At 26.5% G+C, this 26,012-nt stretch overlaps 1 protein-coding gene across 5 annotated transcripts in view; it reads left to right on the top strand.

Annotated features, from left to right (window-relative positions):
• The window catches only part of LOC100205593 (5'-AMP-activated protein kinase subunit gamma-1-like), a 41,084-nt gene that overhangs the window by 6,488 nt on the left and 8,584 nt on the right, over positions 1–26,012 (top strand). For all 5 annotated transcript variants that reach the window (XM_065810507.1, XM_065810508.1, XM_065810505.1 and 2 more), the window contains exons 4-13: positions 4,191–4,294; positions 14,265–14,298; positions 14,495–14,542; positions 14,648–14,706; positions 16,297–16,342; positions 16,441–16,495; positions 18,696–18,822; positions 22,949–23,026; positions 23,479–23,601; positions 24,209–24,355. In XM_065810507.1, the coding sequence (XP_065666579.1) occupies positions 4,191–4,294; positions 14,265–14,298; positions 14,495–14,542; positions 14,648–14,706; positions 16,297–16,342; positions 16,441–16,495; positions 18,696–18,822; positions 22,949–23,026; positions 23,479–23,601; positions 24,209–24,355 (821 nt within the window). The remainder of the gene's footprint in view (positions 1–4,190; positions 4,295–14,264; positions 14,299–14,494; positions 14,543–14,647; positions 14,707–16,296; positions 16,343–16,440; positions 16,496–18,695; positions 18,823–22,948; positions 23,027–23,478; positions 23,602–24,208; positions 24,356–26,012) is intronic.

Here is a 26,012-nt window from a genome sequence, read left to right as displayed (position 1 = left end):
ATCCTTAAAAAATAAAAACCTTCTTAAATGTCCTCAAATAACCTTAAAAAAAGTTGAAATTTGACTGCTCTCCATAATTTCTCTTTCTCCTTTTTTTTAATCATCTAAGAAATTTTATTAAAGTGAATGGATTACACAGGTCAACAATATAAATATGCAACTCCTTTTTCACCATCATGTCAAGTGTAAGTGTAAATATATTTGGGTTCAAATCTTTAGTATTTGGGGTAAAATCCCTAATATTGTCAAAAACAAAAAAATTCAAAAATATGTCAACCTCAGTCTCAAAAGAGGCTTATTTTCATAGAGATTTTAGAAAACATGAATTGTTTATCTGTGTTACACTTATTAATAATGAAGAAAATATATAGTTTTTGATAGTTTGCAAACATATTTTTATTATATATATATTTATATATATATATATTTAAAGTAGTATATTAATTTATAATAATTTCTCTGTTTATATTGAAAATTTATTGAAAAAAATATGATTCTGTTTTTAATGTAATTAAAAACAGAATCATATTTTTATTTTATTTTTAATATTATTATTATCATTATCATCCTCATCATCATCATACATTTACTATTTTATACATTTATTATTTTTATTACCTCCTTAATTCTCCTTCTCCTTTTTCTTTCAAAAAGTTGTTTTTCGTGACCAAATTTCCTTAAATATTTGGAAAATATCTTCTTATTTTTTCTTAAAATCCTTACCTTCTAGCCTCAGTTTTAATAGTGGGAACCCTGTAATAATGATAATAAATTTAAACAAATAATGTTATATAAAAATAAATCAAATATAAATAATATGACCTAAAGACCTGCCAATATGACCTAAAGACCTGCCAAAATTTTATTACTATTTACAGACTTGTAGGGGAGAGTGGGGAGACTTTGAGTAGTATTTACCCCAATAGGGTTTATTTGATAATTTTTTTTAAAGTAACATTTTTGTCAAACTAGAATGATTAAAGTCTCTTTTAACATTTTAACTTTCTTTATATCTCTTGATTTTTAACTTTTAAAAACTATTTTGAAAATAAAAGTCAGGTGTCTGAGGTCCGTCAGCATATGGGGTGACATTTATAGGGGAAAGCTAAAACATCTAATAATTGAATATGCAGTTTCAATTGCCTATTTATTTATTTATTTGATACCCATAATGACCAATGAGTTAAGATGAATCAAATTGAGATGTTATGAGATGTTTTAGGACTATTTGATTAAGCAGTTTTTTGCCAATCTGTCATAAGATGATAAGTAATCTTCCTTCATAGATATACTTTTATCAAAGGGCCAAATACCAGTGCTACTAAGTTTTATATTTGTAGGAGTAGCAGCTCTATTCCAAATGTGAAGACAAATTTAGGGAAATCATAAATTCATGATTTTAAATCACAAAATCTATTGTAAAAATGCATAAATTTTTTTAAAATGTAAATTCACCTTCCCAAAGCCAAGAAGGATTCTACAATCGAGGAGACTACTTTAATTATGGTTACAACCTTCTTTCAATTCTGAAACAGGAACCTTGAGGAACAAGGCTGCTGCATGGAGAGACAAGTTGAGTGTGGTACTATCAGAGATGTGGTGGGGATCAAACTCATAACAGCAGCAGGGGTGTGCCAGTGCTACGCCTAGCTCAGGCTAAGTTAAATTAAATCTTCCCATCAATGGAATGATTTAATTGCTTTATTTTTGTTTTTTTTGTTTTTATTTTTACAAAGAATTGTTTAAAAGTTTTTTTTTTAAAACTTGACTCACAAATTAGAGCATGAAAGGATTAAAAAATACTGTTTTTAAAAGACTGCATTATTTTTTTAAACAATATTTTTTTTGCAACTTTTTGAAAAATTATTTATGCAATTTAAAAATAATATATTTTTTTCTTTTCAATTATTTAATTCTTAGTAAAAATCAATTTTCAGTAGTTTAAATAAATGTTGTTTATTATAGTTTTAAAGTAATTTATTTCAAACTCAATTACAAATGTAACAAAATTTAATTTTTGCTTTGAGTTTGAGTTTTATTTTAAAGCTTTTTTATTTTCTTTTTTGCAAGGTATTTTTTTTCTTTTTTGTTTAGTTTTTTATTCAAAACATCTAAACAGTTGTGGTCAAGAAGTCAACAAAAAAATCATTTGTGTGGTCAGAAATAGTGTTCAATTGCACACCATTCCTGTCCAAATCTGCTGGTCTGGGGGAGGGGAGGATGTAGTCCTCTTTTAAAGGAGAAAAAAAAAGAAGAAAATAAGTGGCCCAATTACAATTTTTTCTTAAGATTGAAGTTTATTTGATGTGTGTGGCAGCAGTTTAAAAATGGCATTTCCATTTTTCTTTTTAGTTGCTCATTCCATCTATCTTGATTTACTTGGAGTCGAAAATTTTACATCAAAGTATCAAAAAATATTTATATCTCTAAAATCTTTATTTGAGTGAAAATGTAAACTAGCTGTTTAAAACTGAAGGTGTGTGTCTACCAATATATCAAATATAGACAACATTATTCTAATACCAACAGGGCAGGAGATTTCCAAGTGTTCATTGTCTCCCCATGCCTGAAGTGTCTCCTCGCTTTGCCATATAGATATTGATTGTTTTTATTAAATACAAAATACTTAACTATGGACCTTAAATACTTAAGGTCCATAGTTAAGTTCGCCATGGACTAAAAATTATTGCTTCAAAAATAATAGTAACAAATTAAGAATTTGATTTTAAAAACATCAATAAATCCAGATATGCATTCTGGAGAAAGTTTTTCAAGAAAAATAATATTTATTTTTTTAGAGTAATAACTTGTGTTTAATTTTATTGAAGATGGTTGTTATAAAGTTTTTTTTATTTTGTTAAGTTGATATATTGTTTATATACATATTAAACGCACACATAGTTTAAATTGGTAATATAGATTAGCATATTTGAATTAAATCTTTTGCACACTTTATTCATCATTACTTTAACATAGCATTATGCATTAGGGCTTGGAACAAAAGATTTGATTTTTATGAACTTTTATTTCTAATCAGTATGATTTCAAACAATATATATATATATATATATATATATATATATATATATATATATATATATATATATATATATATATATATATATATATATATATATGTATGTATGTATGTATGTATATACACACAGGGGCTATTCTAGACCATTTTCGACAGCGTTAACCCTTTGAGCACGGGGAGCCACGATCGTGGCTTTACGGTCAAAGCACGTAGAGCCACGATCGTGGCTTTGAAAGTTTCCTTAAGAACTGACTTTTTCTGCAAAAATACCGCTGTTCAAAAATTAAAAATGGTACTTTTGAATATAGCACATTTTTTTCTATTTTTTGGTATAATGTTTGTGTATGTTGACTTTTTGAAATAAAGTTAAAATTCAAAATAGTTGTTTTTTGATTTTTTTTTTTTTCAAGTTGAGTTTCTCCTACGGCGTTTAAATTTTAGCACGCGCTCAAAGGGTTAACCATATTTGGGTGCCGCCCAATTAATATTTGAGGACCTTTTTTTTTATTTTTACGTTTCTTATGGCAAGTATTGTTTTTTTCGTAATAAAGTGCAGGATTTCCGGTAAATTTCTTCGGGACAAGGGGGTACTGCTGCCCAAATTTTTTTCCTAGAATAGGCCCTAATTTATATATATATATATATATATATATATATATATATATATATATATATATATATATATATATTTACATATGTATGTGTATATATGTGTGTGTGTGTGTTTGTATATGTAAGTTATGTCTATTAGAATATGAAATTGAGTTTAATTGCAATATATAATTTGTAATTATATATTGCAATTAATTACACAGTCTGTAGAAAATTAATAAAATGGTCAGTTTGAAATCCATATAGGTGCAGTGAAATGTATATATTAATTTGTTTAAAAAAATTCTGACCAAGTAACTAAATATCTTGAACATTTATTTATTATATACTGAATCTCTTAAAAAAACATCAAAATTTTTATTTTTGTGTTTACACTTATTTACATAATCTTTTGTGATATAAAAAATGTTTATATTTTTAACTTTTTTTTTTTGAAGTTTGCAATATTTTAATAGTCATGTACTTTTTTTGATTCGGTTATAATAATTAAATAAAAATAAAATAATAAATAAATTTTTAAACAATCTTTGTTAATTTTTAGATGAAAAAAATACTTTCAGCTATGCAAACTTTCTCAAAGCCCATACATGTTATGATTGTATTCCCCATAGTGCCAAAATTGTTGTGGTTGATGCAAAAATTAAAGTAAGGGAAGTTTACAAATTATCAAGGAAGTATATTGAATATAATAATCAATTATAATCTTTATATATAGAATATATATATATATATATATATATATATATATATATATATATATATATATATATATATATATATATATATATATATAAATATATATATATCCGTTTAGTCAGCACTTTCATGCTTAATTCTTTTTGCCCTCGCCCACTAAAAGCGTTTTGTTTTAAATTGCAACAAAATGTTTTTGTTCATTTGTGTAACTTTTATGACCTATTGGCTTTTTTTACCAGTTTTTTAAAAATTATTATATTAGTATTTACTCAAAGCATTCTTTTCGTTATTTTTATTTTATTTTAAATAGCAGAAAAAATGATTTTTTTAAATCGCGCAGGCTAACTTGAAAGTGACCATCCTGCCAGCGCTTTTTCGTGCGCTGGCTTTAAATTTCAAACTGAGTAGACTGATATATATATATATATATATATATATATATATATATATATATATATATATATATATATATATATATATATATATATACTTATTTATACATATATATTTATTTATAGTTTTGTGTTTAAAAGCATATTATGCTTTTGTCTAAAGCATAATTTTATGTTTTTTGTATTTTTATAGCAAATATAATTATTTAGGTTTTGTTTTTGTGGCTTTATTTTTTTTGTGTGAATTCTTCAATCAATAAATTAAATTTTATAAATTTTCCTTTTAAAAATTTTATAAAGTTATTACCTCAAATGATTGGAAAATGCTTCAAAATCAATAATAATAAAAAAAATCAAAAATAATAATAATAGTGCTAAAGGAAATGCTAATGGACTAACTTAAATTAAACTCTTTTTTTAAATTTTTTGACTTTTAAAGTAAATAGCAGGACTAATATTAATAAAACTTTTATTGAAGAGTTTTTAACATTTTTTGGTTTGATAGCAAAAAAGTGTAATTATATTTTGTAAATTTTCACATATGGATTTTAGTTGGATATCATAAATAATGGTTGGTGCAAGACTAAGTACACAAAGGTATTTGTGTTGCAATGATATGATGTGTAAGAGTTAACATTACATCATTACCAACTGAATTCCAAGTTTCATCAACAGCTGCACAAAATTGTATTTTGTTTCATAGTTTTGAAGAAAATATTTTGGACTGAGTAAAAATTGTAATTTGAATACTGTTTCTTAGTGAGTTGGTGCAAATTTTTGGCAAGAAAGTCAACATACAGTTGTCCTGTTTATTAAAACTGTCCTGAATATAAAAGCTAACCTTAATTATTCATCAGTCTTCTTATACCATTAAAAACAAAGTTATATGCTACCAGCGTGATTGACAGTTTTCAAAAAGGTTTTTTTCTAAAAGGTTTTTTTCAAAAAGGTTTTTTTCTAAAAGTGCATTAAAAGATCTGTGGCAAACTCTTTGTTGCTTTTTTTGAAGTCAAATATTTGAAGTTTATCTTTATCAATATTTTAAAAATGCTAAATTTTTTTTTTTTAATTTATACGACTAAAGGTTTGCTCTCCTGAAGGCAGTTTATTAAACCACTTGTATTATGTCTTCTCTGCCCAGTTTGACAGAAAATATTTAATTTATGATTTTCAAAAATTTGCTTTGAGGTTATTATTAATTTTTTTCTTAGTTTTTTAAGATTGCAAACAATCAAAATATAGTTTCTCTGTTAAGTCTTCAGGGGGTAACTAAGTCCAGTATTTTTTAATAAAATTTTGGTTTAATCAGAATATATAAGTGCAGTCTTTCTGCTAATTACAAATAATTTTTTTATCATGTTGTTCATTTCAAATAACCCATTTTAGACATCTGTGGTTTTTTCATTTCATTGTGTTATATATTAACCTAATTTGTAACCTTTTAGTGGATTTATTTTGTCAAAAATAGTAATATTCTCATGGGCTATTCCAGATCTTTTTTAACAGTGTTGAATGTACTTAGGCCTATTTTGGGCACTGCCTAAATTCAGAAATTAACAATTTTTTTGGCGAAAAAATGCCTTTATTCAGCAATGTTTCCGTTAAATATCCTTATAATATATGCTGCCAAAAGAGGCACCGCCACCTAAACTATTTTTCTAGAATAGCTCCTGACTCTATCATATATAACTATAAATTTTTTAGATGTGTTTTTAAAGGGATGTCACCACTTCACTTCCCTCCTTATTAAACGAAAATTCAATTTAAACAGCTCATTAAGATTTGTTTAAATTTTATAAAAATTGCTGTTGCATTCTCTTTCCTTTAATCACTTTTTTGTAATCATCCAATCAAATATTAAATTTATATAAACCATAAAAAACCTAGGCATAAATAAATTATTAAGAAACTAAAAATGATTCTTTTTCATTATTTTCAAAAAAGTATCAAGTAAATATTTCAGTATGATGGAAATAGTTATTTAATCTTTTTTTACATTTTCTCTCTTTGAGTCTGAGACTCAAAGAGAGAAAACTTTCTTGCTCACTTGCACTATGTTAAAAATCTGATCTTGTTACTGTAGCTAGATATATGTTTACCTATATCAGGAATGATCCTTGCTTTGCTACTGCATATTACAGATGCTGCTGCAATTAAATTTATAATTATTGAGCGTTAAAATTCTTTTAAATTTTCCTGTTTTTTTTTTTTTTTTAATTTTAAATTTCAATTGCAAAATTATTTGAGTAGATTTCTTTTTGCATATTTGTAGAAAATATTTAATCCTGATATTGTGCTAAACAAAATGAAAATATAAAGAAATGGTGTCGTCTTTTTCATATTATATTCAAGATTTCTTGTTAAAATAATTTTTAATAACAAGTTTAAATAAATTTAATAGTTAATATTAACTTAATTCGTTGTTTTGATTTAGTTTATAGGTAAAATACTGTGATGATCCATTCAGTAAATCAAACTAAGTACAACTCTAAAATATTATTGGATACCATGCAGAGATTTAAAGTAATTTAAATTCAAAAGCGCTTTATGTTGAATGAAAATCTCTGCCCAAGAGAGTTAATGATCATACTTTCATCCAAAAGATAAATTTAGCATGACATAATTTATAACCCCTAACTAATAAAAAACTTGTTTTAAAAGTAAAAACATTCTATTGCAAAAATTAAGTCAGTGATTATTGCAAACATTAAACGAAAAATTAAATTAAAAAAAAAAAAAGATTATTTTACTTCTGTTCAAAGAAACTTTTTTCAAAAAAATAATTTAAGCATATACTTAAACAAAATATAATTCGATTTATTAAACCAAATTTTTTTCTCACTTTTTTATTACAAAGCAATTTGAACAAAATAATTGAATGAAAACATTAACTTAAAAAAATAACCATAGTTTATTTATTATTCTTTTAAATTTCTCTGTCGACTGCCTTTTTTTTCTATAATTAGTGGGTACCTGTTGATTTCATTTAGAACCATATATTCAGTTGATATACGATTGAAAATCTCAAAAAAAAATTTTTATGGGCTATGTGAAGTTTCCTGTTCCTTGTGTGATATATCTGTTGGGTTTGGTTTGAAAAAAGTTATTAGTAAAATGAGTTGGGACAAGTCCGAGCTTATATTTGAGCATAAATAAAATATTTTGGTAGATTTTAATTTGATAGATATTTAAAGCATTCAACTTTTTAAGTGAAGAATCAGCATGAGTGAATTTATTTTTATTATAAATCAATCTTGATGCGTATTTCTGGTGTATAGAGAATTTAGTTTAGATTTATTTGTACTTCCGCAGGCAATATTAGCATATGTTAGATGACTTTGCATATAAGAAAAGTAGAGAATTTTTAGATTTACCTAGGAAAGTATAGGTTTGACTTTTGACTTTGCAGAGTATGCCAATATTTTGATATTTTTGTATTTAATGTTTTTATATGGGCTTGCCAAGAAATCTTTTCATCAATAATTATCCCTAGAAATTTAATGGTTTCAGTTCTTTCTATGTTTATGTTATCAATTTTTAGTAATTTATTTTATTTTTATTTATTTTATATATTTGTTAAACACTCACTATATACTACAAGTAAGGTAAATAAAAAGTTTCAAAAAAAATCTCTAGGATCTAGGAATTTTATTTTCAAGAACATCCTTGAAGATTGTTCTTTGTTCTTTTGAGTTCCAGTACTCAACTGCACATTCTAAGATTTTAAGATCCGTTTCAGGAATTATATTTTTTAAACCAGTAATTTTTCTTTTTTCTTTGTGTTGCATTAGTTTCTCTATATTTAATTTATGACTATTGCACAGAGCCTTGACGCTATCTACAAAAGGTCGTGGACCTGATTCGTTGTTCAACTGCGACTTAAGAATATCAAATGTCATTTTATTTTTCAACAGGCGAATAAATAAGTTTATCTTATTTTGTTGCGTAATTATAGATATATCTTCAATACAAAATAGGGGATGTATATAATTTTTACTATGTTTTGAAACATTTAGTAGTGACTTCAGTGCAATTCTTCCTACTATATCAAGCTTTTGCAATAACATTTCTTTATGGTCGCAAAGCTCAAGACCATACGTTAGTGTTGGAACAGCTAAAGTTTTATATAACTGGACAATAGAGTTTGGGTGAACAAAACGAATTCCAGCTTGAATTAAAGACTGTATTACTGCCCGGAAATGGGATATTCGGTTATCGATGTTTAAACAATTAAGTGAGGCAATTGGTGAATATTTTGTGTCCCATATAGAGCCTAGATGAGTAAGTTTATTGTCTAGGTTTTTTTTTTGGTGGTTGAGTGTTATCGTGCATTTTTTAATTTGATGTTTTCCGGTGACCAAAAACTCAGTTTTGTCAGCATTCAACTTTATGCAATTTTCTTTTGTGTAAATGTTACAGATATTAATTAGCTTTTGTAGGCCAGAGAGGGTAGAACTAAGAAGTATAATGCTACAACACCCGTGTAGTTTTCATTTATTGATGTTCCTACGACACTTTCATTTTGTAAGGTTTCTAGTAGGTTTTGAGTGTAAAGATTGTACAAATGAGGCGAAAGAATCGATCCCTGTCTCACTCCTTGCGTTAGACAGAATGGAGATGATTTGCAACCTAGATAAGACACAGAAGCACTACTTTCCCTGTATAATGACGATATTGTATTAACAATATACAGTGGTAATTTTTTATTATTGTACAGTTTCTCAAAAAGAATGTCCCAGTTGCAGCTGTCAAAAGCTTTTTCAGCATTGAGGGAACAGAGATAAACAGGTGAGTTGTTGTTGTTTTAGTGTTTAATTGTTTCACTAATAACAAATTCGGCATGTAGGGTTGAGCTATTTTTGGTGAAACTGAATTGAAGAGGATGAGCTTCTTTTAGATCTGGACAGATTATTAGGATTATATATTCGATTAGTTTTGTGAAGATTGGAATGATGCTGATACCACTGTAGTTATTTGGATCAGTTAATGATTTTTTATAAGATTTAGCAAGTGGTATTATAAGTGATGTAGACATCGACTTTGGCGTTTGACCATGATTAAGAGAAAATGTGAAGAATTTTTTTAGCCATTCTATTAGGGCTTCACAACGCAAATATTTTAAATGTTCTGCAGAGATTCCAAATGCATCTTTGGTTTTGTTTAATTTTAGGCAAGAGATAGCCGTTCTTATAATTTCATCTGATATTATTACAAAGTCAAATTTTGTACAAGGTGGAACTTGAAAACTTGTCGCGGTATGCGTTATAGATTTAGCGTTCAACCGTTTTTTGAAACTATCGGCGAATTCTCTTGTGATTGACTCCTTGTCCTTTTTATTATTTATTGTAAATAATTTTGAGTTTGCATCAGTCTGTATATTTCTAAAAGTATTCCAGAAGTTTTTTGGATTGGTATTTTTTAACATCTCGATTTTTATGTATTTTTTGTAAAGGTTATAGTTTTGTGCTTTCTTAACAGCGTTTCGGAAATTTTTTCGTGCCATTAGGTATTGGTTAAAAATGTGCGAACTTAAATCTTTTACGAAACCCGTGTCACGCCATTTCTTAAAATGAAATGTAAGAACTTTTTTACTCCTATTTAACTCGGGAGTCCACCAAGATTTCAAATTTAATGATTGTTTTTTCTCAGATAAGTGTTGGCTAAGAGCCTCAGATGCACTTTTTGTAATCAAATTATAGATTTTGATAAGTTCTTTATCGTAATTGTTATTTGTAAGGCTAAGACTTTTAATATTATTATTTACGAAATCATTATATAATTGTATAAAACGTTGGTTATTCCAAGCATAATTTGGAATGCTAATTTTGTCTGTCATTTTGTGAATATTCTCTTTGAGAGATCTTCCGATGAGTTCAATTACAATTGATACTGGCAAATGATCACTCATATTCTGAGGTAAAAAGGGGGCAACAAAACAGTTGTAATACCTAAGAGAAGTATTTTTTGAGATAGCTATGTGATCAATATATGATTCATTTGGTAGTGTATTATGTTGATATGTTACCTTAGGGCCTGAACCTTTACTAATTACGTCCACTAATTACGTCCACTAGTTCAAATTCACTCGATTTTATAAATTCTGATAGAGCCGCGGAGTAATTATTTTTTGTGGGACTTGATCTTTCTAGTAATCGTATATTTCGAGAGGAAAAGATTGAAAATGACCAAATACAATTACTTCGCCGACACCTAATTATTAACAAGGCCTTTAATTATATCTAATTGATTTGTGTATTCATCTAATGATGTTCGATTATTCCGCAATGAAGTTAGATAAATACCAATTATAACAATGCTAGTATTATTTTTAACAAGATTTATAGCAAGAATATGATCATCTTCATATAAAATAATGACATTTTGAAACATATGTTTCCGAACCAGAAACGCATTTCCGTCAATTGGCCGACCATGCTTGCGTTTATTTGCCTGGTGGAAGTACAAAGAGTGGGTGTTTTTGCAAATATTTTTGATTATTGAATGTTCAAGTTTTGATATCCAATGTTCGCATATAAAAGTAATATCATGGGAAGTTATCAAGGATTCAGTGTATTCAATGTTTGATTTAAGCCCATGACAATTAAAAGTACATAATTTTATGGAAAATTTATTTTTCTTTAATACGCTGTCGGAAGCCATTTTGATTTATAGAAATTTTCCTGGTTGCCGTTGTTTTCCAGATTTTGGGCTTAGAAACCATTTCGAAAAAAGCGCTTAAGTTAGAACTTAAGCGCTTTTTTCGAAATGGTTTGACTATTATATTGTTATCCCATAGAGAAGGGTTAAATACTTTATTTTTTTCTGTGTTATTTATGATAACTATATACAATCTGTTATACTCGTTTTCTTTATTTAAACATACCGAAAACGGGGTAATTCCTATTTCTGTCTCCATATAGATTTTAAAAAGCTCTTCATTAATATGGTTGCTTATGCCTCCAACAAAAATTTCAAATTTACGAACAATTCTTTCGCCATCAATTGTTTTGTTTTCCGAAATTTTTGTGCCAAAAACGGCCTCTGACACCCTATGTTTTTTCATTATAGGCAAATTTTGCGTTTTTTGAATTGACTTACTTTTTCTACCAACTAAAATAAACTTATCATTGTTTGTTTTTGGCGATGCTAGAATAATATCCGAATTTAAATTTTTTGTTTTTTCATTGGTACTTGCGGTTGATTTTATTTGAGCTACTACGACATTTGCATACGTTTTTAATAATTGTGGTTGATTTTTATCGTGTGAAAATGTTTTATCCAAAGTTTGCTGAATTATACTATTTGTAACATCTGGAATAATTTTTTTATTTTCACTATGCGCAAAACAATCGAGTTTTAGTTTTGGCGTTTCAACTCGGCTGAAGGATAACGGGGTCCAGTTCCAAATGTTTGTTTGTTATCTTTAATTTTTCAATAAGCTTTTTTTGAAAAACTATTTTTTCTTTTAATAGTTGGAGTTCCTCTTTTATTTCTTTAAACTCTTCTTTTCTTTCTTTGTTTTCTTTCTGTATTTCCTTTGAAATATGAATCAGCTCTTTTAATGATAAAATTAGAAATTTATCGTGTGAAGGTTGGTCGGTATTTTTTGTTGAGATGACAACTTTAATAATTTCTTTGTGAAACTGTTTTCACATAACGTGATTGAGAATATATAAATATCGTCAAGACATAAATTCGTTTTATACCTTTTACGAAGGTTTTTTTCGACTGGGTTTACTTGGTTTAGTGTTACATTTATCTCGTTAAACTCATCGGTTCAAAATGCATCCACTATTTCAGCAAATAGCCGTTCTCGAAGAGTTCGAATTAGATTTTCCGATAATAGATTCATATTTAGTATAATTACATCTTTCGGATGCGAACATATTTCATCAATATTCTTTAGAAAATTATCTTCAAAGGTATTTATATCACACTTCAGATTATCAAAGATGTCCTCGATTGAACGTGGTGGCATCTCGGCTTTGTAAATAAAAAGAGTAATGGTAGCAAGCTTAGAATTTTTTTTTGCTGGTGAAACAAGATGTATTTTGTTTCTGTATTTAGAGATTTAAACTCTGTATTTAGTTAAAACAAATTAAAAAAAAAAATTGTTACAAAAAGATGCTTTGACTTTTTTTTTTTTATTTCCCACAAATTTGAGTACATCTTTGATAAATTGATAGAAATTTTTAGTTTTTAGCTATCTATCTTGAAAGTTTAGTTAGGTTATGATTTGTTATATCTATATAGTACTATATCACACAAAAATGTAATATTAGATGTAATTTTTCATTGTTTGGAAAAAAACTAAAATTACGTAAAATTACTTAAGTAATTTTTTTCCATTACTTGAAGCCAATTCATAGTTAAGTAATCATGAACTTACCAACACGTTTAACAAAAACAATGGAAAATATCTCTCTTCAAATACAGTTGAAAACATTTTAAAGCATTGGTTGCTTTGCAGCTGTCAGAAAATCCACGTTGACAGCATTAGATCGGCTCACAAGATTTAGGTGGTGTAAAAGAACTGAATGATCTATGGAAAAGTGGAAGCAAGTAATTTTCAATGAAAAGTAACTTAAAGTAACAAATATAAAAGACAATTTTTTTGTTAAAAGATTAAAATCTGAAAATTATATTAATCACTTTGTGAGTGTTATTTAAAAAATAGCTATACAGAGGTTGCAAGATGATGATGGGATTGTTGGTGCTTGGGTCTGCATTTAATGACCCTGCATTCACTTTGTTAGTATTATTAAAAAATTTAAGGCAATAAGAATAAACAACTAGTTAAGATGTTTATTTTTGTTATGCCTATTTTTATATATCACAGTTTTCTAATTAATAATTTTGAAATACCACAGTATATCAAAGTACCTTGGCAACTAAACAACAGTTTTTTTACCAGTAAACATTAATCAACTGGTTATTTCAAGATGTCTTTTTTGTAACATTTATATATTATAACATAACATTTTTTTGTTATGAATTTTCAAATAATTGAAATTTTCATTAAAATAGTAATTAAAATAGTAGCCATGGTGTAGTGGTTAGAATTCTGGCTTCAGAACTTCAGAACTTCAGAGGTTCATGGTTTGAAGCTGGCTCTGACCATATACGCATCATTGGTAAAAAAGTAAGTGTGAACGTCCTGGTTAAATGCTATTTCATGGTGCTCTGTGATAAATAGGTTAAGACTTCTTGGAGCACCTAAACAAGTAATTAAAAAAGACTTTTGGACTACTTTTTGGGAAAAAATTAGGACTTTCAGGTTAAAGGAACAATCAGTTAAACCTAGAGTCTTTATGTATATTGGCGACTCTAGGACTCCAGACTAACAAACAATAGGTTCAAAATCATTATCATAAACAATCGGTTCCAAGTCAATCTCATAAATTTTTTTCTTATTGCAGATCATAAATCACTTAACATTTTTAGCTAGAGACCTTTGTATGTGTAATTTCTTTATGTATAATTTGTGTATTTAATGCATTATAGCCATATCAATATATTTTTTAAAGGTTAAAAAAGCATTCTTTGCATTGGTTCATAATGGTAATTTTTTTTTCTAATTTTTTTTTTAAATTAGTCTGTACAGTTTCTACAATATCACTGTTTATGTCACTGCAATTAATCTACACAATGCATAATCTTTCTAAAATTCTTACAGTGCACAGTCTTACTAAAATCTTTTCATAATGCATCTAAAATTAGTCTACACAGTGCATAATGCTACTCTAATGATTTCCAGGTATTCGATCAGCTCCTGTTTGGGATTCTGAGTTACAAGAGTTTGTAGGTTAGTTGGGTTTAAATTTTTTTTATTTGTTTTTTAAATTTTTTTTACTTTTTATTTTAATTTTTTTTAGTTAATATTTACATTAGAGTGTGAAATTTTTTTTAGGCATGTTGACTATCACAGATTTTATAACTATACTTATACAATATTACAAGTCGCCAATGGTAATGATTGTTAAATTGTTTGTATTTGATCTATCTAATTATGCATTTAAAGAACTTATTGTTAAAATTAAGTTTGTGTAAATTTAAGAGATATGCTTGTAAGTTTTTTTTATCTAGAAAATAAGGCCAGGAGGTTGAGTTAAAGCGACAGTACCAGTATAGATATATGGTATGTCAGAGTTGAATCGAGTTCTTCACATCTAGCAAATTTTGCACTTGGGCATAAAAAACTTTGATTTGTTTGATTGTTTGCCTAGGAGGTTATGATAACAATAAAAGACTAGGAGGTTATGATAACAATAAAAGCCTAGGAGGTTATGATAACAATAAAAGCCTAGGGGGTTATGATAACAATAAAAGCCTAGGGGGTTATGATAACAATAAAAGCCTAGGAGGTTATGATAACAATAAAAGCCTAGGGGGTTATGATAACAATAAAAGCCTAGGAGGTTATGATAACAATAAAAGCCTAGGAGGTTATGATAGCAATAAAAAGATTTGTATTATATTTTCTTGAAATTTAATTAAAAAAACTGTTAAAAAAAACTGTTCATGAAAATAAAGCAAAACAAAAGTTTTCAAACCTTTTCTAAAAAGATTTATGTTCAATAAAGAATATTTATTTAACTAAATTTAATTGAAAAGCTTTGAAAGCAATACCTATTAACCAGCAGGAAGATAAAAATTTATGTATTATTTATCTGTTTGAACATGCATAAATTTTTATTTTAATCTGTCAGTTTAGTCTTGCTTACAACCCATTTTAAGTTGGTGTTTTAGAGCAAGATCAAAACGATTGGCAAAAAAAATTATAGAATAAGTTTTTGGTGTGCAAAATTAATTTTGTTAGTTAAATATCAAAAAAAGGTAAAACAATCAGTTTAGAATATTATTGAAACTTTTTGGACCAGATGGATAAAAAAGTTCAGTTTGCAGAAGAAAATAATCAACAAAAAACAAATTTTCATTAACACGTGTTCACAAATGTTTTGATAATGTTTAAATTGAACAAATTAATTTGAGTATTGCTTAAACACCCATTATTTTTACCATTTTGGCTCCCTATGGTTATTGTCTCTTCAAAAACATTTTTATGAACGACATACCTAGTGGAAAGCATTTTTTTAAAAAGACAAAGCTGTTGTAGCTGTGGAACAGCTGCAACAGCTTCTTTAATTTAAAAGTACACATTATTTCATTTTTGCTTTTAAAACTTTTTAACCAATCTATATTAAAATGTTTAATTTAAAGATAAAAGTAACAATATAAAAAGTTACATTGATCTATTGCTTCAAGTATTAGGAAAGTGTCATAAAGAAGCAATAAATTTTTAGACAGAAAGTCTAATTAAAAAAAAAATTTCAAAACTTATTTTTAAACTTATAATAATGTTAGAATAATTGATTCATTGTAATTAAACCCCGACTAATTTAAAAATTTAACCAGGTCCAGTTTGTATAAGAAGCAAAATTTAGTTCATGTAGAACTAAATTTTTTTTATGCTCATGATTATACTAAAAATAGAAAATCCCTGAAATAAAGGCTTTTTGTAGTATTTATGAGTTTTTTCAATGATAGAAACTTTTTTAGGTAAAAATGTGGGAGCTAGAAGAACACAGAATAGAAACATGGAGAGGTGAATAAGTTAATGTAATTTTTTTATTAGAGTTTATTAAGTTGCATGATTAGATTTGTCATGGTCAGAATTAATTTTATTAATGATGTTTTTTGCAGAGTTGTTTAAGGGGAGCCTTCAAAATTTTTTGATAAGAATATCTCCAACTGAAAGGTAGTAATATTTTAGGTAGAAACTTTTAGAATAATAAATGTATGTATGTATGTATGTATGTATGTATGTATGTATGTATGTATGTATGTATGTATGTATGTATGTATGCATGTATGTATGTATGTGTATATGTTTACATTTTTAAATGATGATTGAAATTTTTTGGCTGGTTGTGTATGTGCAAAAGCAGTCAATTTTAAATTTTTTTATTTATTTGCATTTACATTTACATGAGTAATAATTCTTTACAATAATAATCAATGACTTATAATGGAAATTTGGAATCAAAATCAATTCAAATCTATCTTTTTCCTTTCATCTTGAAGCAGTAAAATTGTTAAGATCAAATAGTTAAAAAGTAGTCATCATGCTAGTTAAAAATTAGTCATCATGCCAATTATGAAACTCTACTCAACCTATATCATGCAATTTTTGGATTACATTTCAGATATGCTTGTCATGTTTGGGATAGATATGTTTGGGAACTAAGCCATTACATATTTTTTTAAAATTAATCTGCCAAGGAAGGCTTTAAAAATAATATACTTTAAAAATTTTAATTCTGATATTATTATTCTAATTCTGACTTTACTTTCTATCTAAATTACTCAAATTATGTGATCTTGTTCATCTATTAAATTGTGTTTGTCTGGAATCATAAACAAGTAAGCCTCCCTCTCATTCTCTAGTTTTTTTACCACAAAAAATATTATTATAAATGTTATTATATGTGATGTAAATATTATTAGCTGTTTTTTTGGTGGTGCCTGAATGTCTCTTAAATATGTTCAATGCTGTCAAAAAGAGTCTGGAATAGCAACAATATATTTTTGTTTTATTTATGCTTATTATTCTAAAACTTAATTTACATTTATTACGTTAGAAGAGTTACAAAAATCTTTGCATCCCAATATACTTTAAAATAAGTTATTAACTTTTTAATGTTAAAGGAATTAAATACTTTCAGTAAACTAAATTTGCTGGCAAAGTACACCGAAAATAACAAAAAAAAAATCAAAAGTAAAGCTTGCAATGAAACGTATCATTTATAATATATTTGCATAAAGCATAAAAGAAGATATTGAAATATACATACATTTTTATAATATCTTATTTACAAATGCAAAAGTGTAATTTACAAAAGCAATATTTATAAACACAAAAATTAGTCTTTTGTTTTTTTTAATGTACAAAATATTTAAAAGTAAATTTATGTAAATACTAAAGTATTTAAAAACTTAAATATTCAAAAGCTTTCTATGTAACCGTCAAAAAAGTTTTGTTAAAATTTAATACATTTGAAGCATTTTTTTTTTATATTTATAATAATGAAAATGAAAATAAATATAAAAAAAGACTTCATCTAAGTAATTGTTTAAACTTTTTAAAACTGTACTTAAAAGCAATGTACGCAATTAAAATAGATACAAATGTCAAATTCATTCATTTAAATTTCAAACAATTTTCTTTCGTTTTTGTTTTCTCTTAAGTCTGTCACACAGAGAAAAGAAGTGATTTAAATATGAAAAAAAAATCATTTTAAAAATATTTAAGTATTTAAAAAATGTCAAATTTTTCTACTTATTTTTTGCTTTTTTATTTGCGATACCTAGATTCCCAATATTGCAAAAACACTGTGTTGAATTTTTTCCTGGCTTACACCCTGTATATATGTGTGTGTGTGTGTGTGTGTGTGTGTGTGTGTGTGTGTGTGTGTGTGTGCGCGTTTCTGTGTGTGTTGTGTGTGTGTGTTTTTGCTTAATAGTTATATTTCATACACAAATAGTACTTGTCCAAACCATCACCTTTTAGTTATTGTAGGTACACTTGTCTTTCTTGGTTGTCAATATGGTATAATCAGTATTGTTTTATGTGCTTTATCTAATGTTATTGTTTATATATATATATATATATATATATATATATATATATATATATATATATATATATATATATATATATAATACATATATTTTATATAATACATATATTTTATATAATACATATATTTTATATAATACATATATTTTATATATATATATATTTTATATATATATATATATTTTATATATATATATATATATATATATATATATATATATATATATATATATATATATACATACATATATATAAAAACCGAATTAATTCATATATTATCTGCTCCTTTTTTGTTATTTATTAATTATTTTTTATATAGCATTTACACAGCTGTCAAAATGCTGGTTCTAAATAAGATACATCGTTTGCCAGTTATTGATCCAGACACAGGGAATGCTTTGTTTATATTAACTCATAAAAAAGTTTTGCGTTTTATTTACAATCATGTAATGTTTATTACTTTAACTCTTTTTTTTTTTACTTATTATTTTATTCAGCTGGTGTCTATAAGTGTCTGCAGTATATTTTCTATAGTTGTTTTGTTCTAATTGTGTTGTTATTTGTTATAACTTTTTTGTTATAATATATACTTACAGGCTTGGCTAGGAAGACGTGCGGTTTCAAGTCTTTATATGACCACACAAATAATATTTGTTTTTAACAAATGCTGAAAAAATTGGTTTTTAATTACAATAAAAAAAAAATAACTTCAAAGCGTTTATCTTCACTAATGTTTTTATATTAGCAAAACGCTTTTAAATAAAGTAGCTAATGATTTTAATTAAAGTATCATTGAAAGTTGTATAAATTGTTATTTATATTATTAATTATATAGTATTAATGATATAAGATTTTTTTATAAGTAAATTAAAAAAAAGTAAAAATTATTAAAATAAAATTTTTATTTTATAAGCAATGACTTTAAACAGTGGTCTCTTTAAAAAACTTCATATAAGAATCATTAAAGTTAATTAACTCGCAAAGTAGAAATATTTTGTTGAGAAGAAAAAAACGACGAACTTTTTGAAAGCCATTTGAATTAAATAACTTTGATCTTTACTTATGTTTTTATATTATTGAAATGCATTCAAATAAAGTAACAAATCACTGCTAATGATTTTTTACAAAAATATTAATGAATAATAATATATATTTTTTTATATTTATATAACTATGTATTTTTTATTATAAATATAATTAAGTAAAAAAAAAAAAAATTATATCAACTTTTTAAATAAACAATTTAATTTTTTCTTTTGTTTACGTTACTGCGAAGCGTTGCACAGTGAATTGAGAAAGTTTTTAAATATTAATTAGTGCACACGTTTTTAAGTGTTAAATCATTAGCACTCAAGTGTCACTTAAAGATAAATATATTTTTGTAAAAAAAAATAATTGCAATTTTGCTGTGTAACAATAATGTTTAACTGATTTATTGTCAATAATAATTTACTCTGCTGTGATGAATTTTACATTAAAGGGTATGTTCTTAGTATTTTATTGAAAATTTATTTAAAATAATTGGCTTAAATGATATTCTGTAGATTTAAAAAAAACTGTAAAAATATTAAAATTGCAATTTCTTTTTTGTTTTTAAAATTCAATTTTCAAAGCGTGTAACTAATTTTATCCAAATATATCCAGGCTAATTTTTTAATATATTATACCACAACAACAAGGCGTCTAAATATAAAATCTTGGCTGCCCGCATCTGCCCGTTTCATTTTTATCTAATTTTTTTCAGACCGAGTACATTCTATTACAAAGTTGGAGTTATTTGAAGAATGGAAAAAACATACAAAGGAAGAACGAAGTTCTCTTTTGTGTAACTTTATTTTAAAAGACTATACCACAGAAGATGTTACTAGTGATTTGAAAAAAAAAATACAGTTAAAAATGGCAAGCATATCCGCTAAATTTAGGCAAAAGTGGAACGCAGCCAATAGAAATATGGATCACTTTTTAAATAAAAATAAAAGTTGGTTAGAGGGCAATAATTTAGAATTTAAAATAAATATTCATTGGTCCTGTGCTTCCACAACATCTGAAGGAAGTTAGCCTCAAGGTCAGCCAAAGAAAAACTTTGAAGACATCTTTAAAAACCAAAAAATGTAGAGTTGAAGACTTATTGCAATTGCGGAGTGCCAATGAATTAACAATAGCTGCTGAAATAGCACATCGTTTGTCGAGTCAAAGAAACATAGCTACTTCTATTAGAAAAAGTACAGAAACCTTAGAGCGAAGAAAATCTACTGATGTTATTTGTGGTAGCAGGCAGTTGAGTAGCGATGAGGTACTTGCTTATTATGTAGATTCCAAGTGTACTAGTCACTCTTATAAACAAACAAAAAAGTGGTCAATGAAAGCAGGGCATGAAGTCTTACTATAATTTATGTAAATCCAAAAGGTTTTGTTACCCTCAAGAAGAATTTATTTCTTTTAACTCAGAAACACGAGCTAAAATTAAACTTCCAGCCATATTGAATAAAACAACTGAATGTTTAATTGAAACACTAAGTCAATTTTTAAAAAATGCATCCTCTAATTTGTCACCTGCAAGCAAACGGGGATGTGGCGGAAGTTCTGCCCAAAGTACCTATAAGCAAAGATTTGAGAACTCCGATGCTAATGATAAGTTTTTGTTTGTATTTGTGTTTGTCCCGTTGAGGTTGAGTGATGACTCTAATACTATTATTTGGCAAAATCCTTGGTCATCGTCAACACTTTATTGCCTACTAATTAAATTCATATTTCCAAAAGAAACACAGTAATTTACTGTAATAGAAACTGACAAAGTTTTAAAAGAAATATCTGAACTTCTTCCAACACTGTGTAGTGTTGGTGAATTTAAATTTACTGTGAAACACAATCTGTTACTTACAATGACAGACAGAAAAGTATGCAATGCTTTAACCGATATGGGCTCTACACATAAATGTTATATTTGTGGTGTTACTCCAAAAATGATGAATGGTGAATTAAAAGGTATGGTTGATAAAAAAGAAAATTACAATTTTGGTCTGTCTACCTTGCATGCTTGGATACGTACTTTTGAATGCTTGCTACACATTAGCTACAATTTAGACATTAAAAAATGGCAAGTTAGAGGTAATGAGGATAAATGTCGTATCAGAGAATGTTTAGAAGAGATTAGGCAAAAGTTTAGAAAACAAATGGGACATATTGTGGATAGACCAAAACCTCATTATGGCAGTACAAATGATGGCAACACAGCTTGCAGGTTTTTTTTAAATCCAGAAAAGAGCGGAGAGATTACAGGATTAGATGTTGAAGAAATTAAAAAATTTAGTGTCTTATTAAGAACGCTATCTTCTGCCCATGACATTGATTGTGTCAAATTTGAAAAACTTTGTTCTGAAACAAGGACTTATATTTACATTTATGTTCGTGGTATTACATGCCTATTACAGTGCATCACAATTTAATGCATAGCACGGAAGTTATAAAGTTGTGTATTCTTCTGATTGGCCACTCTCAGAAGAATCTCGAGAAGCACGAAATAAAGATTTTAGGAGATTTCGAGAATATTATACTAGGAAAAAGTCACGTATTTCTACAAATATGGATTTGTTGAATATGCTCTTAATAACATCTGACCCTGTTATCAATTTACTTAGAGAACTGCCTGCAAAACGAAGCAAAAAATTGCCAGTAGAGGTTTTGAACTTGATTGTTCCGGCTCCAAGAATAGGAAATTGTAACTTATCCAATGAATCAAATGATGAGTCATCTGAAGATTCAAGTGATGAGTGTTTGGTGGATATAAACGATGAGTTTTCTGATAACTAAATATAAAATTTATTGTATAATTTTATGTATCCTTGTTTCATAAATATATTTTTCCTTTTTTACTTCATTTTTTTATTATAACAGTGGTTTTTACAATGAGAGGAATGAGGAGGGGGTTGTAGACGAGAGTTTTTCCCCCTATCTTCCACAAAAAAAGCTTTTAAGTTATTAAAACCAAGGTAATTATTCAATAAAACAACAAAATATTTATTTCAACCATTCTTGACTAGAGCAATCGAATTCTTAAACAAAATATTTTTGTCCAACTAGATTGTATGAAATGATTCACTATGTGTTGCTAAGAATCTTTTTTTTTACTTTTATATGTGTGCTTTTTTAAACAATGGTCAGATGTTGTTACTTTATTTAAAAAGCTTTTTGCATAAGTTATTTATTCTAAACGTAATTTAGAGAATCTTATTGTTATAGTTTATTATTTATTTTAGTTGAGTTTTATTTATATTTTTTTAATTTAGTATTATATTTTTTAATTTTTTTTATGAAGATTTATTTGCTTCTTCGTTAAGTTTTTTAAAGCTTCTTTATAGTTAAGTTTTTTTAGCGTGTTTTAAAAATATATACAAACTTTCAAAATCTATTAACAGCCGTGTTCAAGTTTTCAAAATCACAGAATATTTGTGTGTTTATATTATGACATGAAATCACACACCTTCTTGGCCAAGCCTGTACTTATTATATTATACTTTATTGTTATACTTGTAGATATATTCTTTTTTAATTGTCTTCCCTAATTTTTTTCAGATCGATGATCTTGCAATGCCAGATTTTTTAGGATCTTCTTTACAAGAGCTTGGTATAGGATCTTACAATGTCATAAAAGTAAGTTATGTTGTTTAGAAGACTAGTTCACCAGTTGCTATATAGTTAATTACTATATAGCAACTATATAACATAACTTATGTCTAGTGAATGGTTGCTAGTTTGCCAGTTGCTATATAGTCTTTTGCTGTTGTTATTTTTCTTATTGCTATTGGTGAATAATGTCAAAAAGAAAAGTTCAATTGACTTTAATTTCTTGCTGGCAATTTAAATTAAAAATAAGGTTTCTGTAGGTTTTTATATATTTATTGGTGTACGTGTGTGTAAGTCTAAGTGCTTTTATGTTATATAGCAACATTTTATTTGTTTTGTGTGTGTTTTATTTTGTTGCTGCTACTTTTATATTTGTTTTGTATGTTTTTATCCTATGAGATTTAATAGTATGCTTTCCTTCTTGTTACAGATACACTTTTGGTCAAGAGTTCTTTATATGTTTTTTCTCCTTGTTACAGATACATCCATGGACAACAGTTATTGAGGCTCTTCATATTTTTCACCAGAAACGTGTTTCAGCACTTCCAATTGTGGATGAGAAAAATCATTGCGTTGATATTTACTCCAAATTTGATGTTATTGTAAGTAATAATTATCAATCACATTTCACTTACCAAATTAAATGTCAGCATCATTGTTGAAAAAAATGTTTGCCACAACTTTTTACTTTGAAGTTTAAATTCTGACAATTTTATACAATTATATATATATATATATATATATATATATATATATATATATATATATATATATATATATATATATATATATATATATATATATATATATATATATATATATATAAAGTTATAATCTGTATATTTAGTAAATATTTTTAAAATGTTCAAGTTATCAATTTTTATGGGTTATTGATTTATTTATCTTTTAAGTACCCTGTCAAAAAATAACAATATTTCACTTTTTTTTTATCCATTTAAAGTTAATTTTATATGTTTAACTTTTTTATAAATTTAGTTATATATTTAATTTTTTAATAATTTTTTTATAGCAAGCATTAAATAATCGTTTGTTTCAATAGATCTTAAATTAATTAATTGATTATGCAAAGATGTCATATTGATAAATCAGAGATTGTCTGATTTTAAAAATAATTTAATAGTAATAATAAAAGTAGAAAAAGGAAATAATAATAACAGTTAAGAATTAAAAGAAATTAATGAAATTTAGAATTTAGCTGCTGAACGTACTTATAACAATCTTGATGTCACTGTACAAGAAGCTTTAGAGCACCGTCAAGAAGGCTTTGAAGGAGTTCATAAGTGTTTACCAACAGAAAGTCTTTATGTTATCATTGATAGAATTGCAAATGCTCAGGTGAGTTTATTATTGTGTTGATTCGGTTTTATTAAACTTGTGTTTTATGTAATTTTACTAAAATTTATTTGAAATTGTTGAATCATTTTTCTCATAATTTTATAAATACACTTCTAAAAACATAATCACTGAAACTATTGTTAAGCATTTTAAATTTTGAGAGTTTTTAAATTACTATACTGTTAGTAAAAAATAATTCAAATTTATTGTTAAAATCAGTCAAATTAGTGAAAATCATAAAAGCTCATAAATTAAAAAAAAAATGCAGTAAAAATGACACAACAGTTCATCAATAATAGTTTCTTTTTTTTTTGTGAGATATTTAAATCAATTACTATAAAGATTATACCCAATAAAATAAAGGTTTGTTATATAAATTTGTTTATAAATTTAAATTTACATTCATTGTATATACTATTTATATAAAAAAAAAGAATAAAGTTTATTTAAGTATGTGTTTACATACAAAGTATTTTTTTATTGTTATATATTATTACATATATATTAGGGTACTTGCTTTTGAGGAAATTTTTGAATTTCAATATACTACCCCTTAAAATGTGGGACATTGGTTTTAAAAAAATGACTTTGGAAAAATATTACCCTGATTGGATCACTTTAGTGCCTCTCTCAGTACCCATTTAAGTTTTAAAAAACAGTCAAAAAATGCAAAAAAAAAAGTCTTTACTTGTAAGCCTTGGGGATAATATGGAAATTTTGAACTGATTTTTTTATTATAATACAAGTATGGACCTATATTTTCAAATAAAAATGATAGTTAAGGCAGAATAAAACTGCTTTTGCTGTTTTTTGTCTGGTAAAAAGTGTTAAAAACGTAAAAAAAAGTAAATTTTTAAGCCTAAATGGAAGAATGCGTGGAAAAAAATCCATTTTCAAATTGCAATATATTTCACTCTAGAGCAATAAACTTAATTTTTATAACTTTTACTTTCATCCACTTTATAAATTTTGATACGCCGTGTTAAATAAGTTGTCTAAGGAAGATAATAAAATTTGCTTTTTTATAAAGTATTATGATAAAATTCTGAGGAAAAGCTTGAGCATAAGTTGTTCAATCCATTTTTTCCGTAAATTTTGTATCTGAATTAAAAAAAAATATGCCAGATAAAGCAAAAAACCACAAGGAGAACAGGAAGACTGTTTCTTTGGTAATGCTAGTCTCTTTTTAACCAGCTTCATGACAGAAAAAGTGCAACAAATTCTGAAACAACCAATTGACTTTAGAATTTAGCAGAAGTCATGTCAAAGTACTCTGTTGGAGCTGAAAGAGTTGCAGTATCAGTCATTGCCAACAAGGAAGATTCATCCCAACAGTTTGTCTTAGTAGACCTGAGGGAATAGGAGGCCATCCTATCCCAGTTCTTTCTGGTAACATTGAATTAGATATTTAAAGTTTATGAAGTGGATGATGGTGGTGGTTTTCTAACAGAAAGCTTTGGAAACATGGAAAAAGATTCTGCTTCACAATTTCCTCCATCAAAATGACTTCTTATCAATTCTTTGGCCAAAGATTCTGGTGTTAAACGTCAATTACTGATTGCCATTTCTGAAGATTTCCAGAAAAACTATAGTAATGTCAAGCAAGTTTTAGATCTGCTGAACCTTGAATAATTCCCTTTATTTTTTCCTGTAATAT

Source organism: Hydra vulgaris, chromosome 11 (assembly GCF_038396675.1).
Source record: "Hydra vulgaris chromosome 11, alternate assembly HydraT2T_AEP".
Lineage (NCBI taxonomy): Eukaryota > Metazoa > Cnidaria > Hydrozoa > Anthoathecata > Hydridae > Hydra > Hydra vulgaris.
This window is presented reverse-complemented; position numbering and strand designations above follow the sequence as displayed.